The sequence below is a fragment of the Trachinotus anak genome, unplaced genomic scaffold (genome assembly GCF_046630095.1).
Source record: "Trachinotus anak isolate AG129_WGS33_773 ecotype Australia unplaced genomic scaffold, CSIRO_AGI_Tana_v1 ptg000019l, whole genome shotgun sequence".
NCBI lineage: Eukaryota > Metazoa > Chordata > Actinopteri > Carangiformes > Carangidae > Trachinotus > Trachinotus anak.
In genome coordinates this window covers 29715383-29739618 of record NW_027273870.1, presented here as the reverse complement: position 1 = coordinate 29739618, position 24236 = coordinate 29715383, and the positions used below count along the sequence as shown (strand labels likewise).

The 24236-nt window shown below is 42.0% G+C and overlaps 5 protein-coding genes across 6 annotated transcripts; 1 reads left to right on the top strand and 4 right to left on the bottom strand.

Annotated features, from left to right (window-relative positions):
* Nucleotides 1-772: 772 nt before the first annotated feature.
* Nucleotides 773-3710, bottom strand: LOC139635740 (E3 ubiquitin-protein ligase TRIM21-like). Its single transcript, XM_071503153.1, has 2 exons — nucleotides 3219-3710; nucleotides 773-3031 (listed from the first exon to the last, which is right to left on the bottom strand). The coding sequence occupies exon 2, from the start codon at nucleotides 3020-3022 to the stop codon at nucleotides 1382-1384; it is 1641 nt and encodes a 546-aa protein (XP_071359254.1). The 5' UTR covers nucleotides 3023-3031; nucleotides 3219-3710; the 3' UTR covers nucleotides 773-1381.
* Nucleotides 3711-4643: 933 nt separating this feature from the next.
* On the bottom strand, nucleotides 4644-8394 carry LOC139635741 (E3 ubiquitin-protein ligase TRIM21-like). Its single transcript, XM_071503154.1, has 2 exons — nucleotides 6994-8394; nucleotides 4644-6747 (listed from the first exon to the last, which is right to left on the bottom strand). Exon 2 carries the CDS (start codon nucleotides 6736-6738, stop codon nucleotides 5098-5100), a length of 1641 nt encoding a protein of 546 aa, XP_071359255.1. The 5' UTR covers nucleotides 6739-6747; nucleotides 6994-8394; the 3' UTR covers nucleotides 4644-5097.
* Nucleotides 8395-10187: 1793 nt separating this feature from the next.
* On the bottom strand, nucleotides 10188-13863 carry LOC139635737 (E3 ubiquitin-protein ligase TRIM21-like). The gene is made up of 2 exons (XM_071503150.1): nucleotides 12448-13863; nucleotides 10188-12200 (listed from the first exon to the last, which is right to left on the bottom strand). The coding sequence occupies exon 2, from the start codon at nucleotides 12189-12191 to the stop codon at nucleotides 10542-10544; it is 1650 nt and encodes a 549-aa protein (XP_071359251.1). The 5' UTR covers nucleotides 12192-12200; nucleotides 12448-13863; the 3' UTR covers nucleotides 10188-10541.
* Nucleotides 13864-14000: 137 nt separating this feature from the next.
* On the top strand, nucleotides 14001-17689 carry tomm20b (translocase of outer mitochondrial membrane 20b). The gene is made up of 5 exons (XM_071503167.1): nucleotides 14001-14243; nucleotides 16051-16097; nucleotides 16214-16295; nucleotides 16419-16561; nucleotides 17005-17689. Exons 1-5 carry the CDS (start codon nucleotides 14120-14122, stop codon nucleotides 17047-17049), a joined length of 441 nt encoding a protein of 146 aa, XP_071359268.1. The 5' UTR covers nucleotides 14001-14119; the 3' UTR covers nucleotides 17050-17689.
* Nucleotides 17690-17835: 146 nt separating this feature from the next.
* Nucleotides 17836-24175, bottom strand: rbm34 (RNA binding motif protein 34). 2 transcript variants are annotated; one of them, XM_071503161.1, is made up of 11 exons: nucleotides 23973-24175; nucleotides 23201-23372; nucleotides 22689-22822; nucleotides 22268-22481; nucleotides 21076-21135; nucleotides 20580-20623; nucleotides 20004-20087; nucleotides 19832-19895; nucleotides 19711-19753; nucleotides 19509-19627; nucleotides 17836-18744 (listed from the first exon to the last, which is right to left on the bottom strand). In XM_071503161.1, the coding sequence occupies exons 1-11, from the start codon at nucleotides 23993-23995 to the stop codon at nucleotides 18382-18384; spliced, it is 1320 nt and encodes a 439-aa protein (XP_071359262.1). In that variant the 5' UTR covers nucleotides 23996-24175; the 3' UTR covers nucleotides 17836-18381. The 2 variants fall into 2 exon arrangements, with proteins under 2 accessions (XP_071359262.1, XP_071359263.1); XM_071503162.1 differs by having other exon boundaries at nucleotides 23201-23357.
* Nucleotides 24176-24236: the final 61 nt, after the last annotated feature.

The following is a 24236-nucleotide window of genomic DNA, read 5'->3' as shown; positions in this document are numbered from 1 at the left end:
ATTTCTATTGATGAAATATTGATTAGTGTGTGGATCATTGATCTGATCAGAGACATCAGAGGTTTAGTTTTTATTTCCAGTTCTGCTCACACAGTCTCCTCCTGTTATTCTGAGCTGCAGTGATGAAGAGGAGAGTCACAGCTTCATCACTGTCAGGATCCTGTGGATGAAAGAATCTGTTCAGTTCAGATGAAGCTCTAATAGTTCTGATGGAGTTATTTAGTGATAAACTCTCCTCTGGTTGTTAGAAGCTGTTTTAAAACCAGAGTGGACACATGGAAAGACTCCAACAGCAGAACATCCACTGATCCATACAAACATCTACTGATCTTTATTATTAGACTTTATTCTCCACTCTTTTGTCCCTGTCAGGATCCTGTAGAGATGATGACTCAGTGTTTTCAGGTATCTGATTGGTCAGTAGTTTGGCTGTTGACAGGTTTTGCTCTGATCCTCTGAAGTTAACCTGCGTCAGAGTAGGTTAGGAGCTCTGCATCAGTTACCATGGTGATTTACCCCAGGAACAAGTCAACCACTATCATAGGACTGAAAACCAGAGTTAAACCTGAAGTTACCTCGATGACCTCAGATCCTGCTTCATGGTACAGACCTCAGAAGAATCTGATTTGTCATCATGAAGACTGAAGATGTAAACACCGACAGCCACTGTGACATGAGGGCAGGGCAAACTCAAACTGTTCAAACCTTCACAGTTAAAACTGATTATAGGCTGTGACATCACAAACACAAACAGCTGACACTCACCAATCCAAAGCTTTTTACATGAGTTTATTCTTTTAGTGTTTTTAATGTGAGAAACACAGATTACAGACCTCTGCTTTATTCATCATCTGCTCTGAAGGAATCATTGAAACAATCAACAGTTTTTACACAATCATCAGACATTATAGAAATATTCAAACCTGACATGTTGTCATGTTTTACAGATTTTTACAGATGTCTCTCATTGATACTTACAAACAGCTGTTACAGTGATTAGATCAGATTACATCACATTTGACTGAAAAACCTCTTAAACTCTGATCATTGTCTAAAAGTACACACAGTAAATACAACAATGTCACAATAAATGAACACATGAATTATGTTCAGATGAAAACATGTTGACACTGTACATCACCACTGAGCGTCTGCATTAGTTTCCATAAATGACAGAGAAACGTTGAATTTAAAACTGATCAGTTTGTCATCGTTTGATTTGTTTTTATGTCTCTGATCCACTGGAATCCATGTTTTTACATCTGAGCCACTATTGTAGTATAAATACTTTGTCTGCTGTATATTTACACTGTAGACATACAATGTAAAGATTCATTTCATAAGTTTATTGATTGTTGTCAATGCTTCATCATATAAAAGATCAGACAGTTTGATTGACAGGACAGATGATCAGAGGGGCGGGGTTTTTACCTCTATCATTAAGATAAGGACTGAAGTATGGGTGGAGTTTGTCAGTGAAGGAGCAGCCAGTAAAGGAGTAGATGAGAGCTGCAGCACCTACGTCATAAAAGGAGACCAGACCCTCCTCATAATCCACAAACACCCCCACCTTCTCAGGACCAGACTTCAGAGAGAGATCGACTGAGGGGCCAGCAAGAGCTTTGTACTCATTTCCATTTCTCAACCATATTGTCCAGTAACCCCTCTGAGGGCTCAGTTTGATATCTCCCTTCCTGTTGATCGACTCTCTGGCCACTCCTACATCCCAGCCAGTCTTTCCTTTAACCTGAACCTCAAAGTAAAATCTGCCTGAAAAGAAACTCTGCTTTCCTAAGACATTAACACATTTAGAAAATCTCTCTGGGTTTTTTGGGAGATTCTTCTTCACATCACCACAGTGAACTTGTTTTCCATCATCAGACAGGATGAGTTTAGGATGTGCTGTATCAGGATCAAGAGTCACATCCACTGCATACTGCTGGACCCTCTTCAGCTCAGCCTCAATCAGCTTCTTCTTCTCTTTACTGAGCGTCTCCTCCACCTGAGCCACAGCTTTCACCACAGTCCCCTCATATGATGGTGGATGGACTCTGACCTGTGTCCAGTCCTTGGTGGGTGGAGCAGCTTTCAGGGATGGGAAGCTTTGGAGGAGGTGGAGGTGGTCTTCAGAGAGTGAGAGCTGCTCCACCTCAGTGCTTCTCTTCATCAGCTCAGAGATTTCCTGTTCCAGCTCCGTGATGAAGTGTTCAGCCTGTTTCTCTGTGGTTTTCTGTTTCTCTTCGATCTCCTTTATGAGCTGCTCCAGGCCTCTGTCAACAGACTCCTTCAGAGCAGTGAAGACCTGAACACCTTCTGCTTTCTCTCTGTCTGCATCATCTTTACTGATCTTGACTGAGTCTCTGATCTCCTGAATCTTCAGTCGTCTCTTCTGGATCATTTGCTGAATTTCAGCCTCTGTCTTCTCCAGCTCTGCCTTCTTTCCTTCATATTCTTCTTTCAGAGGAACAAACTCATGTGTCTTGTGGTCTGAAACAGAGCAGATCATACAGACAAATGTCTGGTCGGTCTTACAGAACAGCTCCAGAGGTTTATCGTGGTCCCGACACATCCTGTCTTTCAGGTTCTCCACAGGGTGGATCAGCTGATGTCTTTTCAGACCTGGTTTTGTCAGATGAGGCTCCAGGTGAGTCTGACAGTAGGAGGTCAGACACACCAGGCAGGACTTCAGGGCCTTCAGTTTGATTCCAGTGCAGAAGTCACAGGGAACTTCTCCTGGTTTGGAAACTTGTTGCTCTGAGCTGCTGCTGCTGGTTTTCTGTTGAGCTTCATGTCTGAACTGAGCAACCACCTCAGAGAACAAAGTGTTGACCCTCAACTGAGGTCTTATAGAGAAAACTTCTTTGCACATGGGACACTGAGGGGCATTAATGTCCCAGTGTTGATTGATGCAGTTTTTGCAGAAGTTGTGTCCACATGGTGTGGAGACTGGATCAGTGAACACCTCCAGACAGATGGAGCACAGAAACTGATCTTCAGATCTCAGGTTGGTGGCAGCAGACATGTCTACACACTGAGAGTGAAAGTCAAAGTATGAATAAAAAATCTTGAATTTAGTTTAATTTTACTTTACTCGAGTTCATCTGACACAGTCATGTCAGTGTGAAATGAAAAGAGTGGAGCTTCCTGTTTGATTCCACCTCTAAGTTTGTGTTAATGCTGTTTGTTGAAACACAGTAAATATTATCAGCTGTACTCACCAGTATCTGAGCAGTTGTTGAGAAAATCCTGATGAACTCTATTTAATTCTTCTTCAGACAGAAACACAGAGATTTGTCCCGACTGCAGCTCTGCTGTCGCTTCCTGTTTCGACTGTTGCTCTACCTCTCACTGCAGCTCTGGTTGTGAGGTTTTGTTTCCTGCTTCAGGTTCAGACATGATTATAGTGACAGACGTTTGACAGAAGACCAGTTGAATGTATTTCTAATGTTCTCAGCTCTTCATGTGATTCTTGTCTCTGCCTCTCTGACAGTTGTTTGTGAATCAGATGAGGATGTTGAGAGGTGTGTGCAGTCTGTCCATGCCTTTAACTAACTCTCCTCTCTCTGATGTGTGCTGTTATGCTGACCTCTGCTGGACACAGGGGGAAACACATCTGACTGGTACAAACCTCAGAGACTCTGAGGACAAGATTCCACTTTCAAAATAAAACACTCCCACAAACATCCCATATATCCATTGTCTCAGAGTTTCTCATTTCAGGCTGGAGACTTCCTCAACACACAGTTGTATAATTATGTTAAACATAAGAACATAACATCATATATCAGCCTGCTCCACAACACTGAGAAATAAATGAGCAAACAATTTAATCAGCAGTGGGGGATGAAGTACTCTCATCTTTTACTGAAGTAAAAGTACTAATACCACAGTGAAGAAAAACTCTGTTACAAGTAAAAGTCCTGCAGTCAAACTTTTATCAAGTAAAAATACAAAAGTATTAACATTAACATTTAAAGTGCCAGAATTAAAAGTCCTCATGATACAGAATGGACCATTTCACAATCACATATATTATATTAGATTGTGATGCACTAATATTCCAGTGTTGAGTGATGCAGTTGTTGCAGGAGCTGTGTGCACGTGATGTGGTGACTGGATCAGTGAAGGACAAAAAGTCAAACTGATCAAAGAGTTTCTGATCAGAGGTTTCAATATATTCAAGTCTGATCACAGGGATGTTGCAGGACAACAACAGGTCGTCCTGTGGGGACAAAGACTAACAGAGCTGATGCTCAACTGACCTCTCACAGCTGGCAACTTCAGCGTGTGTGTGTGTGTGTGTGTGTGTGTGTGTGTGTGTGTGTGTGTGTGTGAACCATTTCATTCCCTGCAGAAACAGCAGAGTGAGCTGTCCACAGGTCTTTATCTGCTGATCATCAAGTGTCTCAGTTTGGAGACAGTCCTCAGTGTCCTCTGAGCTCTGAACTGTGTCTGATGGACTTGTGTTTGCAGCTGTACTTCACCTTTAAATCACAGTGTAAATCTCTCATGTTAGGACTCGGTCGTCTCCTCTGTGAATAGACTCAGTTCATTTCTGTGCTCAAACTGTTCAAACCTTCACAGTTAAAACTGATTATAGGGTGTGACATCACAAACACAAACAGCTGACACTCACCAATCCAAAGCTTTTTACATGAGTTTATTCTTTTAGTGTTTTTAATGTGAGAAACACAGATTACAGACTTCTGCTTTATTCATCATCTGCTCTGAAGGAATCATTGAAACAATCAACAGTTTTTACACAATCATCAGACATTATAGAAATATTCAAACCTGACATGTTGTCATGTTTTACAGATTTTTACAGATGTCTCTCATTGATACTTACAAACAGCTGTTGCAGTTATTAGATCAGATTACATCACATTTGACTGAAAAACCTCTTCAACTCTGATCATTGTCTCAAAGTTTCCCTTTAAAAAGCCTTAAAGTTAAAAAAAAACATTTTCCCCTTTATACCAGTGACTCAGACTGTACTCTCTCTGTTCATGTTGTAGCTCTGAAGCAGTAAACGTTAAAAATCCAACACACAGTAAATACAACAATGTCACAATAAATGCTTCATCATATAAAAGATCAAACAGTTTGATTGACAGGACAGATGATCAGAGGGGTGGAGTTTTTATCTCCATCATTATTACAGGGACAGAAGTATGGGTGGAGTTTGTCAGTGAAGGAGCAGCCAGTAAAGGAGTAGATGAGAGCTGCAGCACCTACGTCATAAAAGGAGACCAGACCCTCCTCATAATCCCCAAACACCCCCACCTTCTCAGGACCAGACTTCAGACAGAGACGGACTGGAGGGCATTCAAGAGCTCTGTACTCATTTCCATTTCTCAACCATATTGTCCAATAACCATTCTGAGGGCTCAGTTTGATTTCTCCCTTCCTGTTGATCGACTCTCTGGCCACTCCTACATCCCAGGCAGTCTTTCCTTTCACCTGAACCTCAAAGTAAAATCTGCCTGAAAAGAAACTCTGCTTTCCTAAGACACATGGAGCAGTAGAAAATCTCTCTGGGTTGTCTGGAAGATTCCTCTCCTCATCAACATGATGTACTTGTTTTCCATCATCAGACAGGATGAGATTAGGATGTGCTGTATCAGGATCAAGAGTCACATCCACTGCATACTGCTGGACCCTCTTCAGCTCAGCCTCAATCAGCTTCTTCTTCTCTTTACTGAGCGTCTCCTCCAGCTGAGCCACAGCTCTCACCACAGTCCCCTCATAGGATGGTGGACGGACTCTGACCTGTGTCCAGTCCTTGGTGGGTGGAGCAGCTTTCAGGGATGGGAAGCTTTGGAGGAGGTGGAGGTGGTCTTCAGAGAGTGAGAGCTGCTCCACCTCAGTGCTTCTCTTCATCAGCTCAGAGATTTCCTGTTCCAGCTCTGTGATGAAGTGTTCAGCCTGTTTCTCTGTGGTTTTCTGTTTCTCTTCGATCTCCTTTATGAGCTGCTCCAGGCCTCTGTCAACAGACTCCTTCAGAGCAGTGAAGACCTGAACACCTTCTGCTTTCTCTCTGTCTGCATCATCTTTACTGATCTTGACTGAGTCTCTGATCTCCTGAATCTTCAGTCGTCTCTTCTGGATCATTTGCTGAATTTCAGCCTCTGTCTTCTCCAGCTCTGCCTTCTTTCCTTCATATTCTTCTTTCAGAGGAACAAACTCATGTGTCTTGTGGTCTAAAACAGAGCAGAGCACGCAGACACATGTCTGGTCGGTCTTACAGAACAGCTCCAGAGGTTTATCGTGGTCCCGACACATCCTGTCTTCCAGGTTCTCCACAGGGTGGATCAGCTGATGTCTTTTCAGACCTGACACTGTCAGATGAGGCTCCAGGTGAGTCTGACAGTAGGAGGTCAGACACACCAGGCAGGACTTCAGGGCCTTCAGTTTGGTTCCAGTGCAGACGTCACAGGGAACTTCTCCTGGTTTGGAAACTTGTTGCTCTGAGCTGCTGCTGCTGGTTTTCTGTTGAGCTTCATGTCTGAACTGAGCAACCACCTCAGAGAACAAAGTATTGATGTGAAGCTCAGGTCTTGTGTTGAAAACCTTGTTACACATGGGACACTGAGGGACATTAATGTTCCAGTGTTGATTGATGCAGTTTTTACAGAAGTTGTGTCCACATGGTGTGGAGACTGGATCAGTGAACACCTCCAGACAGATGGAGCACAGAAACTGATCTTCAGACCTCAGGTTGGTGGCAGCAGACATGTCTACACACTGAGAACAAAAGTCAAGGTGTACATGAAAATGTTTCATTTACATAATTATTCATTTTTGTATTGAGTATATACCAATTATGGAACACATAATGTTGAATTCTTTAGTTTAATTTTACTTTACTTGAGTTCATCTGATACGTTTCAGTGTGAAATGAAAAGAGTGGAGCTTCCTGTTGGATTCCAACTCTAAGTTTGTGTTAATGCTGTTTGTTGAAACACAGTAAATATTATCAGCTGTACTCACCAGTATCTGAGCAGTTGTTGAGAAAATCCCGATGAACTCTATTTAATTCTTCTTCAGACAGAAACACAGAGATTTGTCTCGACTGCAGCTCTGCTGTCTCTCTGATAAACTTTCACTTTCAGGTGATCAATGTGACGTTGAAGTTCTCCTGTTTCTACTGTTGCTCCACCTCTCACTGCAGCTCTGGTTGTGAGGTTTTGTTTACTCTTGCGTCTTTACAGCTCAGCAACAATCCCATCATTAGTCCAAAGTTCAGATCACTAACTGTATTGTAAGGTTTTATTTTTCAAAAATAAAATAATGACAGAAGGAACAATTTCAAAGAAAGTAAAGATCATCAATAAAACTGTAGAAACTGTGAAATAATATTTGAAAACATTTGAAAACATTTAACTAACTAACATAAAAACAGGCTGGAGCTGAAAGTTGTTTCACCAACAGGATCAGAGCATTAGTCAAAAAGTGCTGGAAATAAATTATTATTAAATTCCATTATTAGCAGCCATGCTAAATGCTACATTACTGTTTACCAGTATATATGTGGCACAGAGCAGTGTTTCAGGATGGGAAACATTTTTATTTATTTATTCATTTAACGTTAAAGCTCATGTTTTGTGTGTTTGGTGGTGAAATGGGAATGTCCAGTCATGTGCTCACAACACCACGATAATCGGGATATTGATTAACAGACATCCCTTTGATGTATAGACTCTGAAATAGAAAAATAAAGATTATTTGGTGTGAATACAGTTGATGTTTGTTTTACAGGGTATTTGGTCCATGACTGATTTTATAGTTGTTGCTGCATCCTCCTGCAGCTCAGACGACCACAGTGGATAACAAATCAAGAGGCCGGTGATGCTTCACTTCTTGTTGATCGACTCTCTAGCCACTCCTACATCCTTCAATCTGAACACCAAAGTAAAATCTGCCTAAAGAGAAACTTCTTTAAGACACAGCAATGATCAGAAAATCTCTCTGGTTTGTTTGGGAGATTTTTCTTCACATCACTGTCATGTTCTTGTTTCTCGTCATCAGACAGGACGAGCTCAGGATAAAGAGTCACATCATCTGCATACAGCTGGACCTTCTTCAGCTCAGCCTCAAACAGCTTCTTCATCTCTTTGCTAAAGGTAAAGGATCTGAACAGAACAAATGTCCTGCTCACATTTTAATAGATACTAATTACAATTCTTTAATCGCCAGAACTGAGGAATCCTGATGAATAAAAGTTTGGTTATGTTCAAAAATGTTCAAAAATAACAGCTTTCTGTGATCTATGTTCAGTGTGGTACACACCATGATACCAAACAGCACAGTGACTACTTTTCACCCTTTAAATAGGCAGACTGACTGATTACAAGGTTGAAGACACCTGTGATGTTAATTACAGGACACACCTTAGTTTAACATGTCCCTATGGTCAAATTATTTTCATTCAAATTAAAATGATTCTTTTGAACCACAATTCAAAAGCATTGTCTGATTTTCATTAGTTAATTTTCAGTTATTTTTTATGTATTATTCCTTTTGTCAGTTTCAAGTTATTTCAGTGACCATTGTGGGTTTTTCTTTCTTTAACGGAAGGGTACCAACAATTTTGTCCACATGTGTATCAGTCAATAAATCAGTTTCACATTCTTCAAAACTCAAATACTGATATTGGTGTGGGCATCAAATATCAACTATCAGTCTCTTCAGCAAATTAAAAACAAGAACAGAGACACAGTGAGTCATAGTTCAGATAAGAAACAGGAACAAAGTTTGTTGTGGTTTTACTGGAAGGTCATAAAAAGTGCTGGGTGAGGTGACAGAGGGCAGTGATCACTGTTGACTGAGTCTCACCTTCAGCTCAAATCAATTAAAAAAAATAATTAAAGATTTATGTGGATCAATTTAAGACTATTAGAGATGTTTTTATACCAAAGAATGAAATTTAAAACCTGTTTCGTGAAATCAAAGTATTAAAGATATAAAACCAGGAGGGATGATAAGGCCAACAGTTAATGATATCTTATCTGTGCTGCTACTTCCCTGCAGTATATTTTCATTATTTATTAATCTGATTTTCTAATTAATTGATGATTTTTTTGCCTAGGAAATGTTATTTAGTTGTAAGTAGGTGATGTCTTCAAATCCGTTGTTTGTCTGACCAACACTTGGAAACAGTGCAGCAGAAAAATAATTGCCTATTTTGAAAACCGGAAAGAAATAGGTGATTAACCTAGATCTCAAAACATTGGTGTAGTTGCAGCCTATGCCGAATTATGATTTAGCCATTTCTATTTTAGAAAAGCTGTTGAGTCAGCTTCTATGGCCTCTGTATCTAAACCATATGGGCAAAAAAATTTTAAATGTCATATATTTGAGTGCAGTTTGGTGTGACTTTTTCACCAGACGAGAGAACAGCATTATATTACCGGGAGGGGCTCCTGTATAAAGTCTAACTCATAATAACAGTGGTTCGACGCCATGTTGAAGATATTTTATTAATGTGTTGTACACAAAATTTAGCTGTAATCAGAGGCAGATCTAGTAGTTGACAAGATCCGGGGCTACACCCAGAGCACACAGAGCCTGCTATCCTCTACTCTTCTGTGCTTCACTCCTTTCTGCTTTCTCTTTTTTCTCTCCTCTCTCCTTCTTATTTCTTTCTCATTTCCCTCATCCTCCCCTCTGTCCTTCTCTTGTCCTGCTTCACGGTCCACAGGTTTCCTCCAGTCCTTTCCTCTTCACACTCTGAAACATTTCCCTCTTGGCTAATTTTCATACTTTGCTCATTTCCTTGTCTCTCGTATATGTACAGTATGTCTTCTCTGCATCCTTCCATCACTGGAAACTTTCAAACTTTGAATTGCACAAATAACTATATACATGTAAAACATAAATAACATATTAATCATCCTCATTCTGTCCACTCTTTTTCTCCATTCCGTCTCTCCCACTGCCTCTCAATCTTTGCCCTGCTATTGTCTAAACTCCACTTAACGCACTTTTCCATCTCCCCTCAGAATCAGTGCTTCCTGTGATTCACATTTAAGTGTCTGTGTAAAACTTTTATGGTATAACTTGGTATTTACATTGGTGAATAAGTTCATTTCTGTGCTCAAAATAAAGCTTATGAGTAAAAACATATAATGTGTGACATCAAAAACACCTGTCTCACACAAATCAGTTTATTATTGACATTTTCATTTATTATTAAGGAATCAAAAATTCAACAATGTTCATGTCATGTGAAAATATAGCATTATTATACTTGTTTTTTCATTAATACTTCTCACTGATACTTGCAGATACTGCAGCTGCTGCAGTTACTAGCTCAAATTACATGACATTTGTTTGTAAAATCTCTTATACCCTGATCATTTTCCCAAATTTTCCAGTGAAAAACTCCTGAAATTGAAAACTGGTCATATTGTAACTCAGGACACCAGGACTTTTATGGCTGCATCATCACATCAAACTGAAACAAGTCTACATACATTGTACATCACTGTGGATACATTTACCTAAAACTCTGTATACTAATTGCTGTGAATGCTTCATCATATTAAAGACCAGTCAGTTTGATTGACAGGACAGATGATCAGAGGGGTGGAGTTTTTACCCCCGTCATTATTACAGGGACTGAAGTATGGGTGGAGTTTGTCAGTGAAGGAGCAGCCAGTAAAGGAGTAGATGAGAGCTGCAGCACCTACATCATAAAAGGAGACCAGACCCTCCTCATAATCCACAAACACCCCCACCTTCTCAGGACCAGACTTCAGCCAGAGACGGACTGGACGGCCAGCAAGAGCTTCATACTCATTTCCATTTCTCAACCATATTGTCCAGTAACCATCTTTAGGGATAATTGATACTTTTCCCTTCCTGTTGATCGACTCTCTGGTCACTCCTAAATTCCACTTAGTCTTTCCTTTCACCTGAACCTCAAAGTAAAATCTTCCTGAAGAGAAACTCTGCTTTCCTAAGACACATGGAGCAGTAGAAAATCTCTCTGGGTTGTCTGGAAGATTCTTCTTCACATCACCACAGTGAACTTGTTTTCCATCATCAGACAGGATGAGTTTAGGATGTGCTGTATCAGGATCAAGAGTCACATCCACTGCATACTGCTGGACCCTCTTCAGCTCAGCCTCAATCAGCTTCTTCATCTCTTTACTGAGCGTCTCCTCCAGCTGAGCCACAGCTCTCACCACAGTCCCCTCATATGATGGACGGACTCTGACCTGTGTCCAGTCCTTGGTGGGTGGAGCAGCTTTCAGGGATGGGAAGCTTTGGAGGAGGTGGAGGTGGTCTTCAGAGAGTGAGAGCTGCTCCACCTCAGTGCTTCTCTTCATCAGCTCAGAGATTTCCTGTTCCAGCTCCGTGATGAAGTGTTCAGCCTGTTTCTCTGTGGTTTTCTGTTTCTCTTCGATCTCCTTTATGAGCTGCTCCAGGCCTCTGTCAACAGACTCCTTCAGAGCAGTGAAGACCTGAACACCTTCTGCTTTCTCTCTGTCTGCATCATCTTTATTGATCTTGACTGAGTCTCTGATCTCCTGAATCTTCAGTCGTCTCTTCTGGATCATTTGCTGAATTTCAGCCTCTGTCTTCTCCAGCTCTGCCTTCTTTCCTTCATATTCTTCTTTCAGAGGAACAAACTCATGTGTCTTGTGGTCTAAAACAGAGCAGATCATACAGACAAATGTCTGGTCGGTCTTACAGAACAGCTCCAGAGGTTTATCGTGGTCCCGACACATCCTGTCTTCCAGGTTCTCCACAGGGTGGATCAGCTGATGTCTTTTCAGACTTGACACTGTCAGATGAGGCTCCAGGTGAGTCTGACAGTAGGAGGTCAGACACACCAGGCAGGACTTCAGGGCCTTCAGTTTGGTTCCAGTGCAGACGTCACAGGGAACTTCTCCTGGTTTGGAAACTTGTTGCTCTGAGCTGCTGCTGCTGGTTTTCTGTTGAGCTTCATGTCTGAACTGAGCAACCACCTCAGAGATGAAGGTGTTGATGTGAAGCTCGGGTCTTGTGTTGAAAACCTTGTTACACATGGGACACTGAGGGACATTAATGTTCCAGTGTTGATTGATGCAGTTTTTACAGAAGTTGTGTCCACATGGTGTGGAGACTGGATCAGTGAACACCTCCAGACAGATGGAGCACAGAAACTGATCTTCAGACCTCAGGTTGGTGGCAGCAGACATGTCTACACACTGAGAGCGAAAAGTGAAGGTGTACATGAAAATGTTTCATTTACATAATTATTCATTTTTGTATTGAGTATATACCAATTATGGAACAAATAATGTTGAATTATTTAGTTTAATTTTACTTTACTTGAGTTCATCTGACACGTGTCAGTGTGAAATGAAAAGAGTGCAGCTTCCTGTTTGATTCCACCTCTAAGTTTGTGTTAATGCTGTTTGTTGAAACACAGTAAATATTATCAGCTGTACTCACCAGTATCTGAGCAGTTGTTGAGAAAATCCTGATGAACTTTATTTAATTCTTCTTCAGACAGAGACCTGCTTCATTTCATTGAAGCTCTCCTGTTTCTGCTGTTGCTCTACCTCTCACTGCAGCTCTGGTTGTGAGGTTTTGTTTCCTGCTTCGAGCTCAGACATGATTATAGTGACAGACGTTTGGCGGAAGATCAGTTTAATGTTTAATGAACCTTATCACTGATTTCATCAGCTGGGATTTGTTCCGGTCTACCCAGTGGCCAGTCCAACTATGGAGAGTTTCCAATTGATATTCAATTGGTCTTATTTCTACTTGATGACTCAGTTTATCACACTGAACAGTTTTCACAAAGAGGTCAGTCCCACAGACAACAATATATCTCAGGATCAGTGGAAAACAACAGTGTCTTTACAGCCCTCTACAGCTCAGCAACAATCCCATCATCAGTCCAAAGCTCAGCTCACTAACTGTATTCTAATGTTCTCAGCTCTTCATGTGATTCTTGTCTCTGCCTCTCTGACAGTTGTTTGTGAATCAGATGAGGATGTTGAGAGGTGTGTGCAGTCTGTCCATGCCTTTAACTAACTCTCCTCTCTCTGATGTGTGCTGTTATGCTGACCTCTGCTGGACACAGGGGGAAACACATCTGACCGGGACAAACCTCAGAGACTCTGAGGACAAGACTCCACTTTTCAAAATAAAACAGCATACATACGAGGATCAAGGTCACTTTAATTCATTAATTATATTTGTAAGAATCATTGCTATAAAGGCTACAGCTGGGATTTTCTGACAGATGTAATTTAAATGTCATTTCAATCCTGCACTTGAAACATAGTTGAAAAGGTTCAGGTTAAATCCTGCTAAATGTGACAATATTTCCACCTGCTGTTGTAAACCCATACCTGCATTGAGTAGTAATGGCAAAGGATTGTGGGTAACATTCAAAGCAATAGATGACTTATCTTTGTTGTCACTAGACAGAGCATGTGTTGTGTTTCCACAAGAGATGATCATCATCTGGGATTGTTACAAACACAATTCCAACTATATTTTCTTCTCAGGTTCAAAACTTATTTATTATTGAACAGTTTTTTTGACCTGACTGCTCTGTTGAATTCATTTAGACAGGAGACATCTCACAGAGGTCACTGAAATAATTCTTAGTCTTACTGTGTGTTTTCTGTTCTGTCCGTCCATCCGTTAAATCGTTATTGAATTGCAGTCTCAAAGGTTTTAAATAACCTTAAAGTCCTACATTGAGTTGGAGAACACTGCAGAAACACTGAACATACACTGAGATAAGCAACCTGTAAAGAACGGCAATGTATGTTGTATATATTATATTGTAATATAATTATATATTGTTTTAGAAATTAGCATGTAGCTTAATTCTTTCTACATGTATCATTGAGTCGTTTATAAATGTATATCTGATTAATGTCTCAATATATGCAGCTTATATTCTGAACCTCGTTAACTGTGGAAACATTCCTCACATTTCCAGTCAGGCGTGTTTTAACCAGCTACACGCTGTCAGACGGCGGGGGCCTTGCGGGTCCTTCCTGCCCTGAGCCGCTCCGCCCGCCTGCTGACATCAACCGACCACCTGAGAAAAAACACCGAATTCACGTGAAATCCTCCGTAAACCGAGCGGGTCCCGGGAGCTATGATGGGCGGGAAGACGAGCGCGATAGCCGCGGGAGTGTGCGGGGCTCTGTTCGTCGGTTACTGCATTTATTTCGACAGGAAGCGGCGGAGTGACCCCAACTTCAAGAACAGGCTGCGGGAGCGTGAGTGTTGACCTCCTCTTCCTCACCTTCATCGGGCACAGGAGCTCGGATCCGGCCCGGTCCGGTGTGGGCTGCTCCGGTTCTGTCCGGTCTAACGTTTCCTTAAGCTTGTCAGAGTACTCACTCCTCATGAAAGGGCTGTAGTCTCGGTAACACAGTTCACGCCGAACTCCGTCCAGAAATTGGACATTTTAATGCTCTCTTAGTAAACAGGCAATTAATGTACTTCGCAGAGCAAAAATATTACTTAACACAAGTCCCCAAAGTCTTCTGGTTAATTCGGTTCAGAGTCGACCAACCAAATACAATCAGATTTTTAGATTCTTGCCCATGCCTTAGAGGAATTGAGCCCATCTCTTTCCTTTACCAAATTTTAAAAACTGTAACACTGAGTTTTTATGATGTGTCATTAGACCTGGATTTAAAATGTTTCTGCTCTGTAAACCTTTGCTGTGTTTACCTGAGAGGTTTTAGTGACAGCTCTTGCAGCTAAATGCGTGTTAAACTCTGGTTTGTACTTTGTACCTGTAACAGCTCGGTTCAATTAGGAAATGCTCCCTAACTCTGAATGAACCACCATGGGGCACATGGTAAACTATTATCTTTGTTCATTCATTTTAGACATTGTGGTTGATTGGCAAAGATGCTGCATTGAGCGAAATACCTCATGTCATATTCTATCCAGTAGATTGTAGATTTTAGCAAGGTCATGTTAAACTGACTGATTTTTCAGTGGAGTTTGGTTTGAGTTTATCCCTTTACTTATCCACTTGAAAAACAGCTAAATGTGAACAAACTTTGCAGCAATGTCCCAGGTCATATTTATAGATACACACAGTCACACCACCACTGACATGGTTGGTGTTCAGAGCCTTGCTCATGGGCAGCTAGCAGTCAGTACCTGGGGATTACCGCAGCATGTGATGTGTGGTGTGTCTTCACTTTGTTAGTCAACAGTGTGAGAAGGACTCTTCACTCTCAACCTGAGCAGCAACACAGACTCATTCATGAAGCTGTTGCACAACAACACAGTCAGCATCCCGGTCCTGCCAGCTGGGCTTCCAGCCAGATGGAGATTAGTGTGTTATTCAGGGAACAGTGACATGAGGCTGCCTAAAGAGGAGCAGTTCAGTTCTTTAACCCCGTGGGCACAGGACCAACCTGCCACTTGTCTCATGCATCAGGTATTTGGTTGCTGAAGAGTTGAGAGTGTTTTGGGTGTAGTTTCCCGCTGTTGACCCAGTGTCTTTGTCAGCCATTAAATCTTTTCAGGTTGTAGCAGGTGACTCTTAAAAACAGACGTGTAGTCAGAAGAAGGCAGTGACCCTGGTGCAGGCTGACGTCAGGAGCTCGGCCGCTCATGGGCAAAAGAAATGTTTTACTGAATTATGGAGTAAATTCAACCCCTGCAGCACATCAAAAATGAGACCTCAAATTCTTCAAACGTTAATGCACTTTTTATTTCATGAACTTACAAAACGGGAACAAATTAAACAGGAACTGGAACTTGTACAAAACTGTGGGTCCCTTCTATCTTTAAAGTCCCAGAACTCGTTAGGACTCGTTTTAATGTCTTGCTGCAGGATTGGATTTACTTCATCTCACCTGAAAAATCTACAAAATATGGAATTTACCTGCAGTGACCGAACTTTTACATAAAACTGTAAAGAGAGACGCAATAGATCAATGTCAGCTGACACAAACAACAAATTATTATTTTTGTGTGTGTTTGCTAGTGTGGGCAGGTTCAGAGGGTGGTTTTAAATTCAGGTCTGACTCTACGTGGTGGTGTTTGTGTTTGTCACAGGGAGGAGGAAGCAGAAAGCAGCCAAAGAGAGGGCAGGCCTGGCAAAGGTGAGCATGTGTCGATCATTAAAGCTGAGCTCAGGAGCTGGTGTCAGAGATTCACTCCAGACCAACTCTTATGAAACAAGACTTATCAGATCTACATCCTGTTGAATCCTCTGCAGCTTCCAGACCTGAAGGACGCTGAAGCGGTGCAGAAGTTCTTCCTGGAGGAGATCCAGCTGGGGGAGGAGCTGCTGGCTCAGGGTAACGCCCCCACACATCAGCAGTGTCAATCATGTGACTGCGTTGGTGCAGGTGGCACTAAAAGTTCTTTGTCTGCTGTAAAACAGTCTGTAAGGACGCACTGTGTTCGTGTTCCCTCCACAGGAGACTATGAGAAAGGTGTGGACCACCTGACCAACGCCATCGCCGTGTGTGGTCAGCCTCAGCAGCTGCTGCAGGTGCTGCAGCAGACGCTGCCTCCACCCGTTTTCCAGATGCTGCTCACCAAACTGCCCAGCATCAGCCAGGTAGGCCAGACAAGTCTCTGACTGGTCCAGCATCAGCCAGGAGACCCCACTCCACCCTAACTGGTCCAGAATCAGCCAGGTAGTACACTCACCCTCTAAACTGGTCCAAAGTCAGCCAGGTACCTCCAGCACCTCTCCAACTGGTCCAGCTTTATCCAAGTATCTTCAATCAGTACCATCAACCAGACAAACCCACAACTTCCAAACTGATCCAGAATGTAGATCCAACACCTCCATAACTGGTCCAGAATCAGCCAGGTGACCCCACTTAGCCAGGTAGTCCCAAGACTCCTCTTACTGGTCCACTATCAGTCCGGTAGTCCCTAAACGTCCATGACCAGAATCAGCCAGGCAGCCCCTAGACCTCTCCAGCTGGTCCAGCTTGAACCCAGACGCCCGACTGTCGAATCTGCTCCAGCTCTTAATGTTTTGTTTTCTTGCAGCGTATCGTGAGCGCACAGAGCCTGAGTGAGGACGATATAGAATGAGAGGGCTGAGACGAAACAAGCCCCGCCCACTACCCTTCTTCACCCATCCTCCTCTTCCTCAGTGGACCTCCTCCTTCCATTGCGACCTGCCAACGCCTCGGCCTAAATTGCTCCGGCCGACGTCCATCATCTCCACCCAGGCGTCCTAAAGGGAATTCGTTTTTTATTCCTGGTTAATCCATGACAGTAGTGTTTGTGTTTTTTTACTTAATTACCCATTTTGGGGTATTAGAACATCTCCATCATACCTCCCTCTGAAATACAAACAAGCTCCTCCCTGTGCCGCCAACATCAGCTATATACAGTACTAACTAACCGGACTGGGTTTGTGTGGAAACCATCACTCAGCTCCTTCCTTCAGGCCGGAAGACACATCCTGACAGCAGCATATCCCAGGTTTACACTGTCTGATGTGAGACCTGGCCGTCTTCATGGTTATTATGATGTCAGTGGTAGACAGTTACAGAAACGATCATCAGCTTCTCTCTGCTCAGACGCTTCACTAAGTATTTATTGTTTTGTTCTCAGTCGTCTTTCTTTTCAGTCTAGACTGAAACGCTTTTTAAAAAGTGATGTTTTGTTCATGTTGAAGAGGATGACCCTCTTTAGGAAAGAAAATAAAGAAAAAATGAACAAACTATGAAGTTGTCTTGAGTTTTATATCAGGATCAATCTACCTGTGGACTCACCACAGTTCAGATTCAGTCAGTTCAGCTCTGAAACATTTGACCACGTCGTGGTTCAAATGTATTTAATGAAAATCTTTTACGTTATGTTTACGACACATACTGACAAAGAAAATTTTATTTCAACAAAACAGCCTGAACACCAGTTTAGTCTGATACAACAACACAACAAGGTTTTTGAGATAAGTGTGAATCATGCAGTTATTTTTTATTTGATTTTATTTCATTCACCTGCTGCAGCAGAGAACTTCAACCTTTACTGGACAAGATGGTTTGACAGACAGAAAGTAGCTGGATCAATACGCCAGCTCCACCCAGTCTAAAGGTAGATGTCCATGTGTTTGTGATTATAAAGCAGGTCTAGGTTCTATATTAATACTGTGAAAGTATCAAAGCCTCAGTCCACAGGGAAATGCACACAGATATATCTTCTGATGGAGATCAACACTTCAGATAAAACACAGGTGAGTAGAATGTGGAGCTTTAAATCTGGATCATGGTCTGATTTTCCAGGGACCTTAGTGAAGCTGCAGTGTGGATCAGGCCTGACGGTGACAGACTGTAACAACAGAAGCTGGATCACTTTTGGCTTCAATTAGAAAAAGTCACTTTTCTTTCTGTGCGACGTTGAGTATTTCCTCAGGTGTCAGATGTGAAGAGTCTTTTTTGGCTTCAGTTTCTTCTTCAGTCCTTTCTTTTTAGTCTTTTTGTTTGGATCCACCATCTCTCCTTTGAAGGAGGCAGAGCTTTTGCTCGATCTCTGCTGGTTTCCGGTGAATTTCTTTGTAGACTTGAAACCTCCCCGACTGGCTCCCCTCTCCCGCCCTGGGCCCTTCATAGCACCCTTTGTAGGGCCCTTGGCGGGGCCTCTGCCGGTCCTCCCTGTGGTTCCTGTGTTGTTTGTCTTGTTCTTTTGCTTTTCTTTCTTCACCGACCTCTTCACCCGGATGGACCTGCCCTCCAGCTTCGAGCCTTCCAGTTCCAACGCCAGCTGGACCGAGTCGGCGCTCTGCGGCAGACAAACAGGTAACACGTCAAAATAAGATCCACCAACACACTGAGACATTGTTATTTTCAAGATAAACATCCATTACTTTATGTATTTTTTGTGCTTTTGATTTTCTATCAACTGTAGGAAAGTCCTCTCAAAATTTTACACTGAGCAGATTATATATTTATTTCTGTTATTTATGAAGTAAATGTGCCTCATTTTTTCACAGAAAAATTTAAAAGATGTTTGGTCATAAAACTGACGTCATATCCTCCTTTTCCAATCGTCAGCTGAAGTAAATCACACGGTCACACACTGTTACTGTCTCTGAGGTTAAAGCTCTGACTCTCAGCTTTAGTTTGAGTTAAAGCTCCACAGTCTAAAGGTAGATGTCCATGTGTTTGTGATTATAAAGCAGGTCTAGGTTCTATATTAATACTGTGAAAGTATCAAAGCCTCAGTCCACAGAGAAATGCACACAGCCTGTATTCAGAAACTGAGCCTTAAAACCAGCCGTCAGGACTTCTGGAACTTTGTGATGTCACAACACTTCAAATAAAACACAGGGTAAGAGTAAAATATAGAACTTTAACCTTTAAGTGAAGTTTTGTCCTTTTACTTACTGTTTCCTAAAACTGGGGGACTGTTACTTCATTGTTCAGTGACGAATAAAAAATTAACATCGTTTAATTTCAAATCCAGTGAAAAATGTGTCTGTGTAGAAAAAACATTCTGACATCGTTTTATTGTCCAGTGATACTGGAGAGTTCTAGTCGTCACACCTCAAACAGGACGTAGCCAAATCCTTTCCCCAGTCCAGAGTTCTGGTCTCGGACCAGTCTCACCGCCTCCACCGTGCCACATGCCTCAAAATGCCGTCGAAACATCAGTTCGTTGATCTCTGCAGACACACACACAGTTAACCAGTTGTCCAGTTAAAGTTGATCCACTGTCACTAACTGTGGGACCAGAAACGAAACTCACCAAACGAAAGGTTCCCCACGAAAACAGAGCGTTTGTGATCGTGCTGCAACAAGAACACGACAGGTTCATCATCAAACTGATTTTAAATTCAACAGGTAAACACTGATGGGCGGAGACTCACCGATGAGCTGTCTGTCACTCGGTCCACTCGGATGTGAAAGTCTTTCTCTATCTCCATGCCGTTCCTGTCAGAGCAGAAGAACAGACGCTTTGTAACAGTGACGGGCTCAAGTCGTTAGCTGTTAGCCGTTAGCTGCAGTGTTCACAGTACAGGTTTACTGCGAGGGCCTGACCTTTCTAACGCTTTGGCGACTCCCTCCTCGTCTTTAAACACCACGTAGGCGTTCATGCTCTGCTTCTTGGGATGAATTTTACGTCTGTGAAATTAAAAATAGGTAAAAAAAAACTTCATTTACACAAAAGAGACAGAAAATTTTTCAGTTCCAGTGATTGTCAGTGTTTGTTGGTGGGAAGCTGGTGAGGGATTACGTGTAGAGAAGCAGCTGGCGAGCCAGAAGAGAAGCTGTGTGTGCACTATTTCTGCAGCTAACGTTTTGTTTTAATTTGTTTTTTTAGACATTTTCAAAGTGTAGGTTTGTTCGACCAACTTTAAGTTTACGGCGCAAGAGGTTTTTTGGCTGTGACCTGCACAGTGAATCGTCCCATCAATCACCTGATCATTTCAGCATCAGCTGCTCAGATTTCTGACTTTTAAAAGTCACTCTTCCTCTGTTGACGTCAAACTTTTACAACGGACAAATTATTTCTACAGTTGTGTCTTTTTTATGAAAACGTGAATCTTCTTAGATATTTTTAATAATCTGATGTAATGAAATGCAGGAGAATAAACAACCCAGACAGAAACGTACTTGATCGCTGCGACTTTGCGGGACATGGACGGATCCTCTCTGACCTGCAGGGAACAAACAGAGCATGTGACTGGTGGATGTGATCATTAGCAGTGACAGTGTCTTTAATGGACAATAGAAGTGAATGAAAAAAAAAAAAACTTGACACATTTTTCTGCACGATGTTAAAGAGTCGATTAAAAGAAAATAATCCAATAACAATGATTCACGGTTTGGGAGCTTCAGGTCGGGTCACAGCTACATGTAAAACTGTGAATTATACAACGTCGGAGCACAAGTGCTTCATGGAAAAAAAGTTAGTTTCAAACCCTGGTATAGTTATATACACCCACTGGAACCAAATGTTAAGTGAACGAATGATGAAAATAGGATCCACACTGTAATAAACTGTTATTTATTCAGTGTTTTTTAACACTGGTTCAAGTAGAAGACGATGAACTAAATCAGTCCAGGACCAAACTGTTTGCTGGATGTTGGTGTGTGTTGTTGTTTTTACCACAGAGCGAAAGCGGATGGACTCGATGGATCCTTTATCCCTGAAGAGGCTCCGCAGGGCCTGAGGGACAGAAAAATACCTTCATGTCTCAAACTTCAATCAGATTATTCATCAATAATCTGGAAACATGAAACCTAAAATTAAACAGATTGAAAATTTACGACGCAGCAGTGGAAGTTGTCGTCGGCTCAGATTCTTTATATGTAGGCAGATTTTTTTCTAACTTCAGTCTGATTTCATCCTCTCAATTACTGATTGATTGAATATGAAAACAAACCTTTTAGTGATGTTACACTGCATTAAATAGCATGAACCATGTTTTTCTATAATTTCAGCTCTGCTCATATTTCATCAGAGAGTTGAATGTTGGATGGAAACATTGGATATTAAATTACCTGATGCCCTCAAAAAGTCAAAAACTCGTTAACAGAGGAGACTTTTAAGCGATAACTCTGGGATCTTTAAACCTGGACCTTATTTTTCATGTTTTTGGGTGTAAATGATTGATAAGGACAAAAATCTTTGCAATGAATTGGTCCACTATTGAGCAAGCGTGAAACGGCGCAATGTAATATAACAGGAGATTTCTCCACTTCAATCTACAGCCACTAAATGTGTTTTTGCCACTGACAGATTCAGACTGTTACATGTCTGACATTATGGACAGGATTCCTACACAAACAGACCTTTATGTTAAGATAAGATCCTTATTAAATAACGAGAAACAGCCGTCAAATCACTTTGTTCAAAGCCACCAGACTCCATTGACAAAAAGAGTCATTTTACCTCGCAGAACACAGGAGTCACTGGTCTACCGCTGCCTACAGTTTGTTTGTTTGTGTTATTGTTTACTGACACTTACAATAACAATCTGAACCAGTCACAGGCGGAAACAAAAACAACCTAACTCCAGGCTCCAGAGGACCAGCAACTCCCTGTTCTGAAAGGTAAAATTACAGTTTTTGTCAATGGAGTCTGGTGGCTTTGATATCTGATTCTCTTTAACCAATAAGGATCCTACTCTTTAACAAAACCATTATGTTAGATGTTAATGTTAGGCACTTATGATGACACTCTGTACCTGTACATGTTTCATAGATAACTACAACTCATCAGTCACATGGAAACATCCAGCAGTCACTTCCTTCACTAATCAGACTGTTTGCAGGAAGAAGAAAACACACACACAAACCTTCTTGGTGCAGCTGATGGGCAAGTTGCCAACGAACACCGTCCTCTTCTTCTTTATGGCCTCCTCCTCTTTGCTGGCCTTCAGCCTCTGCCTCTTCATCACCCAGTGCTCCACATCATTCTCTCCGCCCAACTCTGACGCCTTCCTCTTCTTCTTCTTCATGGATGTCTCCTGCCCGCACTCGTCATCGTCTGCCTTCTGCAGACTGCTCTCCCTGAAAGCAGCAGACGAAGAGGAAGAGGACGGAGAGAAATGAGAAGACAGAGGGGTTTAGACTGAGGCTGCTTTATTTAACAGCTTTTCAAGAAATCAAAGAAATGATAAAGATTCAGTGATTTTAGATTTTTCTATAAGAAGAAAAAAATCCTCAAAAGAAGAAACTGAAGCTCACACATCCATCGGTTGTTTCTGAACTTCTCACCTGTTTTCCAGCTTCTGGTCGGCTGCCGATTTCTCCTTTTGTAGCTTCTTCTTCTTTTTCTGGCTGGGTTGACCTTTGACCTCTGGAGTTTCATTCTGCTGCTGCTGCTTTTCCTCTGTGCTCTTCTGAACAGGCTGCCGCAATGACACAAACCACAGCCGACAAGTGATATTCTTTGTTTTTCTTATTCTCATTAAATCTCATGTGCTGAGTCAAACCAACACTGAACTTCAGTCACTGTGTGTGTGTGTGTGTGTGTGTGTGTGTGTGTGTGATGGATCTGATTCCTCTGACCCACAGAGCTCCACTGTGTCACATGCTCCTTTATTACCATGAACACACACTCTGTAGTTTAATTTCTGTCCCACACACACATCCTGTTGCCCCAAATACTCACTAGAGCACCAAATGTGGATTAATCCGCTGCTGAAAATAGTCCCTACTCCAGTTTTGTTGCTAAAAACTGTAGTGATGAGCTGAGCCATTTAAAAAACGGTGTTTGTGTGATTTACCTCGGGTGCAGGCTGAAACAGACGAGACGCAGCCGGTGCAGCGGTGCTGAACAAAGCCGACAGCGACCCAGCGGCTGCAGAGGTGTTCTGGAACAGACTTCCTGACACCTGACCCACCACGTAGTCAGCTGGCTGTTGTTCTGATGATGCCTCTCCACTGAGGACAGACGCACTCATGTGAGAAAGGAAGATCAAGTCAAATTTAATTATTCAGCCCAATATCACAGCATTACAACACTCTGTCTTTAGATGGTCGATTCAGACAAGAAAAAACTCCCATAAAAAGGGAGCTGTGGATCCGTGGGTGAAGATGAACAGACACAGCAGATGAAAGCAGAAAAGGTTTCTATCCTCCGACATAATGAGACGCTCCGCATTGTCACCTCTTGTCAAAACGTACATGGCTCATCTTCTTACATTTGTGTCCACAGGGCCCCACCACTCAGTCATTCCACTGTTGCTTGATGATTAAACTGTAAATCAGTAATTTAATTTTCTTTTTATCAATAACTACTGTTTAGTGCTGCAACGTCACTGTATTAATTATTTTCCCAATTAACAGTTTGGTTACTAAAATTATAATAATTATAATCAGTGAGGCTGGAGGTTATATGGTTTAAACTGAGGGTTTATTGATGAGGTAAAAGTCTAATTATTGGTAAAAGAGCCGCTCTGCCCTCCCTTAGCTCCAGACTGTTCATCTGTGATCAGAGATAACACCACGGTCATCTTCCCTGACCTCACACTGCGGAAGAAAACGGTGTAAACAAACCTGTGGTGAAGTTTCTTCTTCATCGTTTCTCCGGGTGATTCCCGCGTCTCTCGGAGACTGACTTCCTGTTTGTTCTTCTTGTTTCTAATTAATGATTTTTTCAGGTTAACTGCAGCATATACACCGATTTCTACGACTCAAACTGCAATAACATGATAGTTTCAGCACGTTCACACGTTTTCTGTCCATGCACACCGATGTGTTACTGCGAATTATTACCCACAGGGAACACGGACACGGCGACACAAGGTTCCTCCCGTTTTC

Excerpts from the sequence above, each read along its gene's own strand:
- rbm34 (XM_071503161.1), bottom strand. The coding sequence starts at position 23,995 with ATGAAGAAGAAACTTCACCACAG. Across the intron at positions 22,823-23,200 it reads TGTTTCAGCCTGCACCCGAG|CCTGTTCAGAAGAGCACAGA; the intron begins GTAAATCACACA and ends TCATTGCGGCAG. Across the intron at positions 21,136-22,267 it reads CCATCAGCTGCACCAAGAAG|GCCCTGCGGAGCCTCTTCAG; the intron begins GTTTGTGTGTGT and ends TCTGTCCCTCAG.
- LOC139635740 (XM_071503153.1), bottom strand. The coding sequence starts at position 3,022 with ATGTCTGCTGCCACCAACCTGAGATCTGAAGATCAGTTTCTGTGCTCC.
- LOC139635737 (XM_071503150.1), bottom strand. The coding sequence starts at position 12,191 with ATGTCTGCTGCCACCAACCTGAGGTCTGAAGATCAGTTTCTGTGCTCC.
- tomm20b (XM_071503167.1), top strand. The coding sequence starts at position 14,120 with ATGATGGGCGGGAAGACGAGCGCGATAGCCGCGGGAGTGTGCGGGGCT. Across the intron at positions 14,244-16,050 it reads CAAGAACAGGCTGCGGGAGC|GGAGGAGGAAGCAGAAAGCA; the intron begins GTGAGTGTTGAC and ends TGTTTGTCACAG. Across the intron at positions 16,296-16,418 it reads GGAGGAGCTGCTGGCTCAGG|GAGACTATGAGAAAGGTGTG; the intron begins GTAACGCCCCCA and ends TTCCCTCCACAG.
- LOC139635741 (XM_071503154.1), bottom strand. The coding sequence starts at position 6,738 with ATGTCTGCTGCCACCAACCTGAGGTCTGAAGATCAGTTTCTGTGCTCC.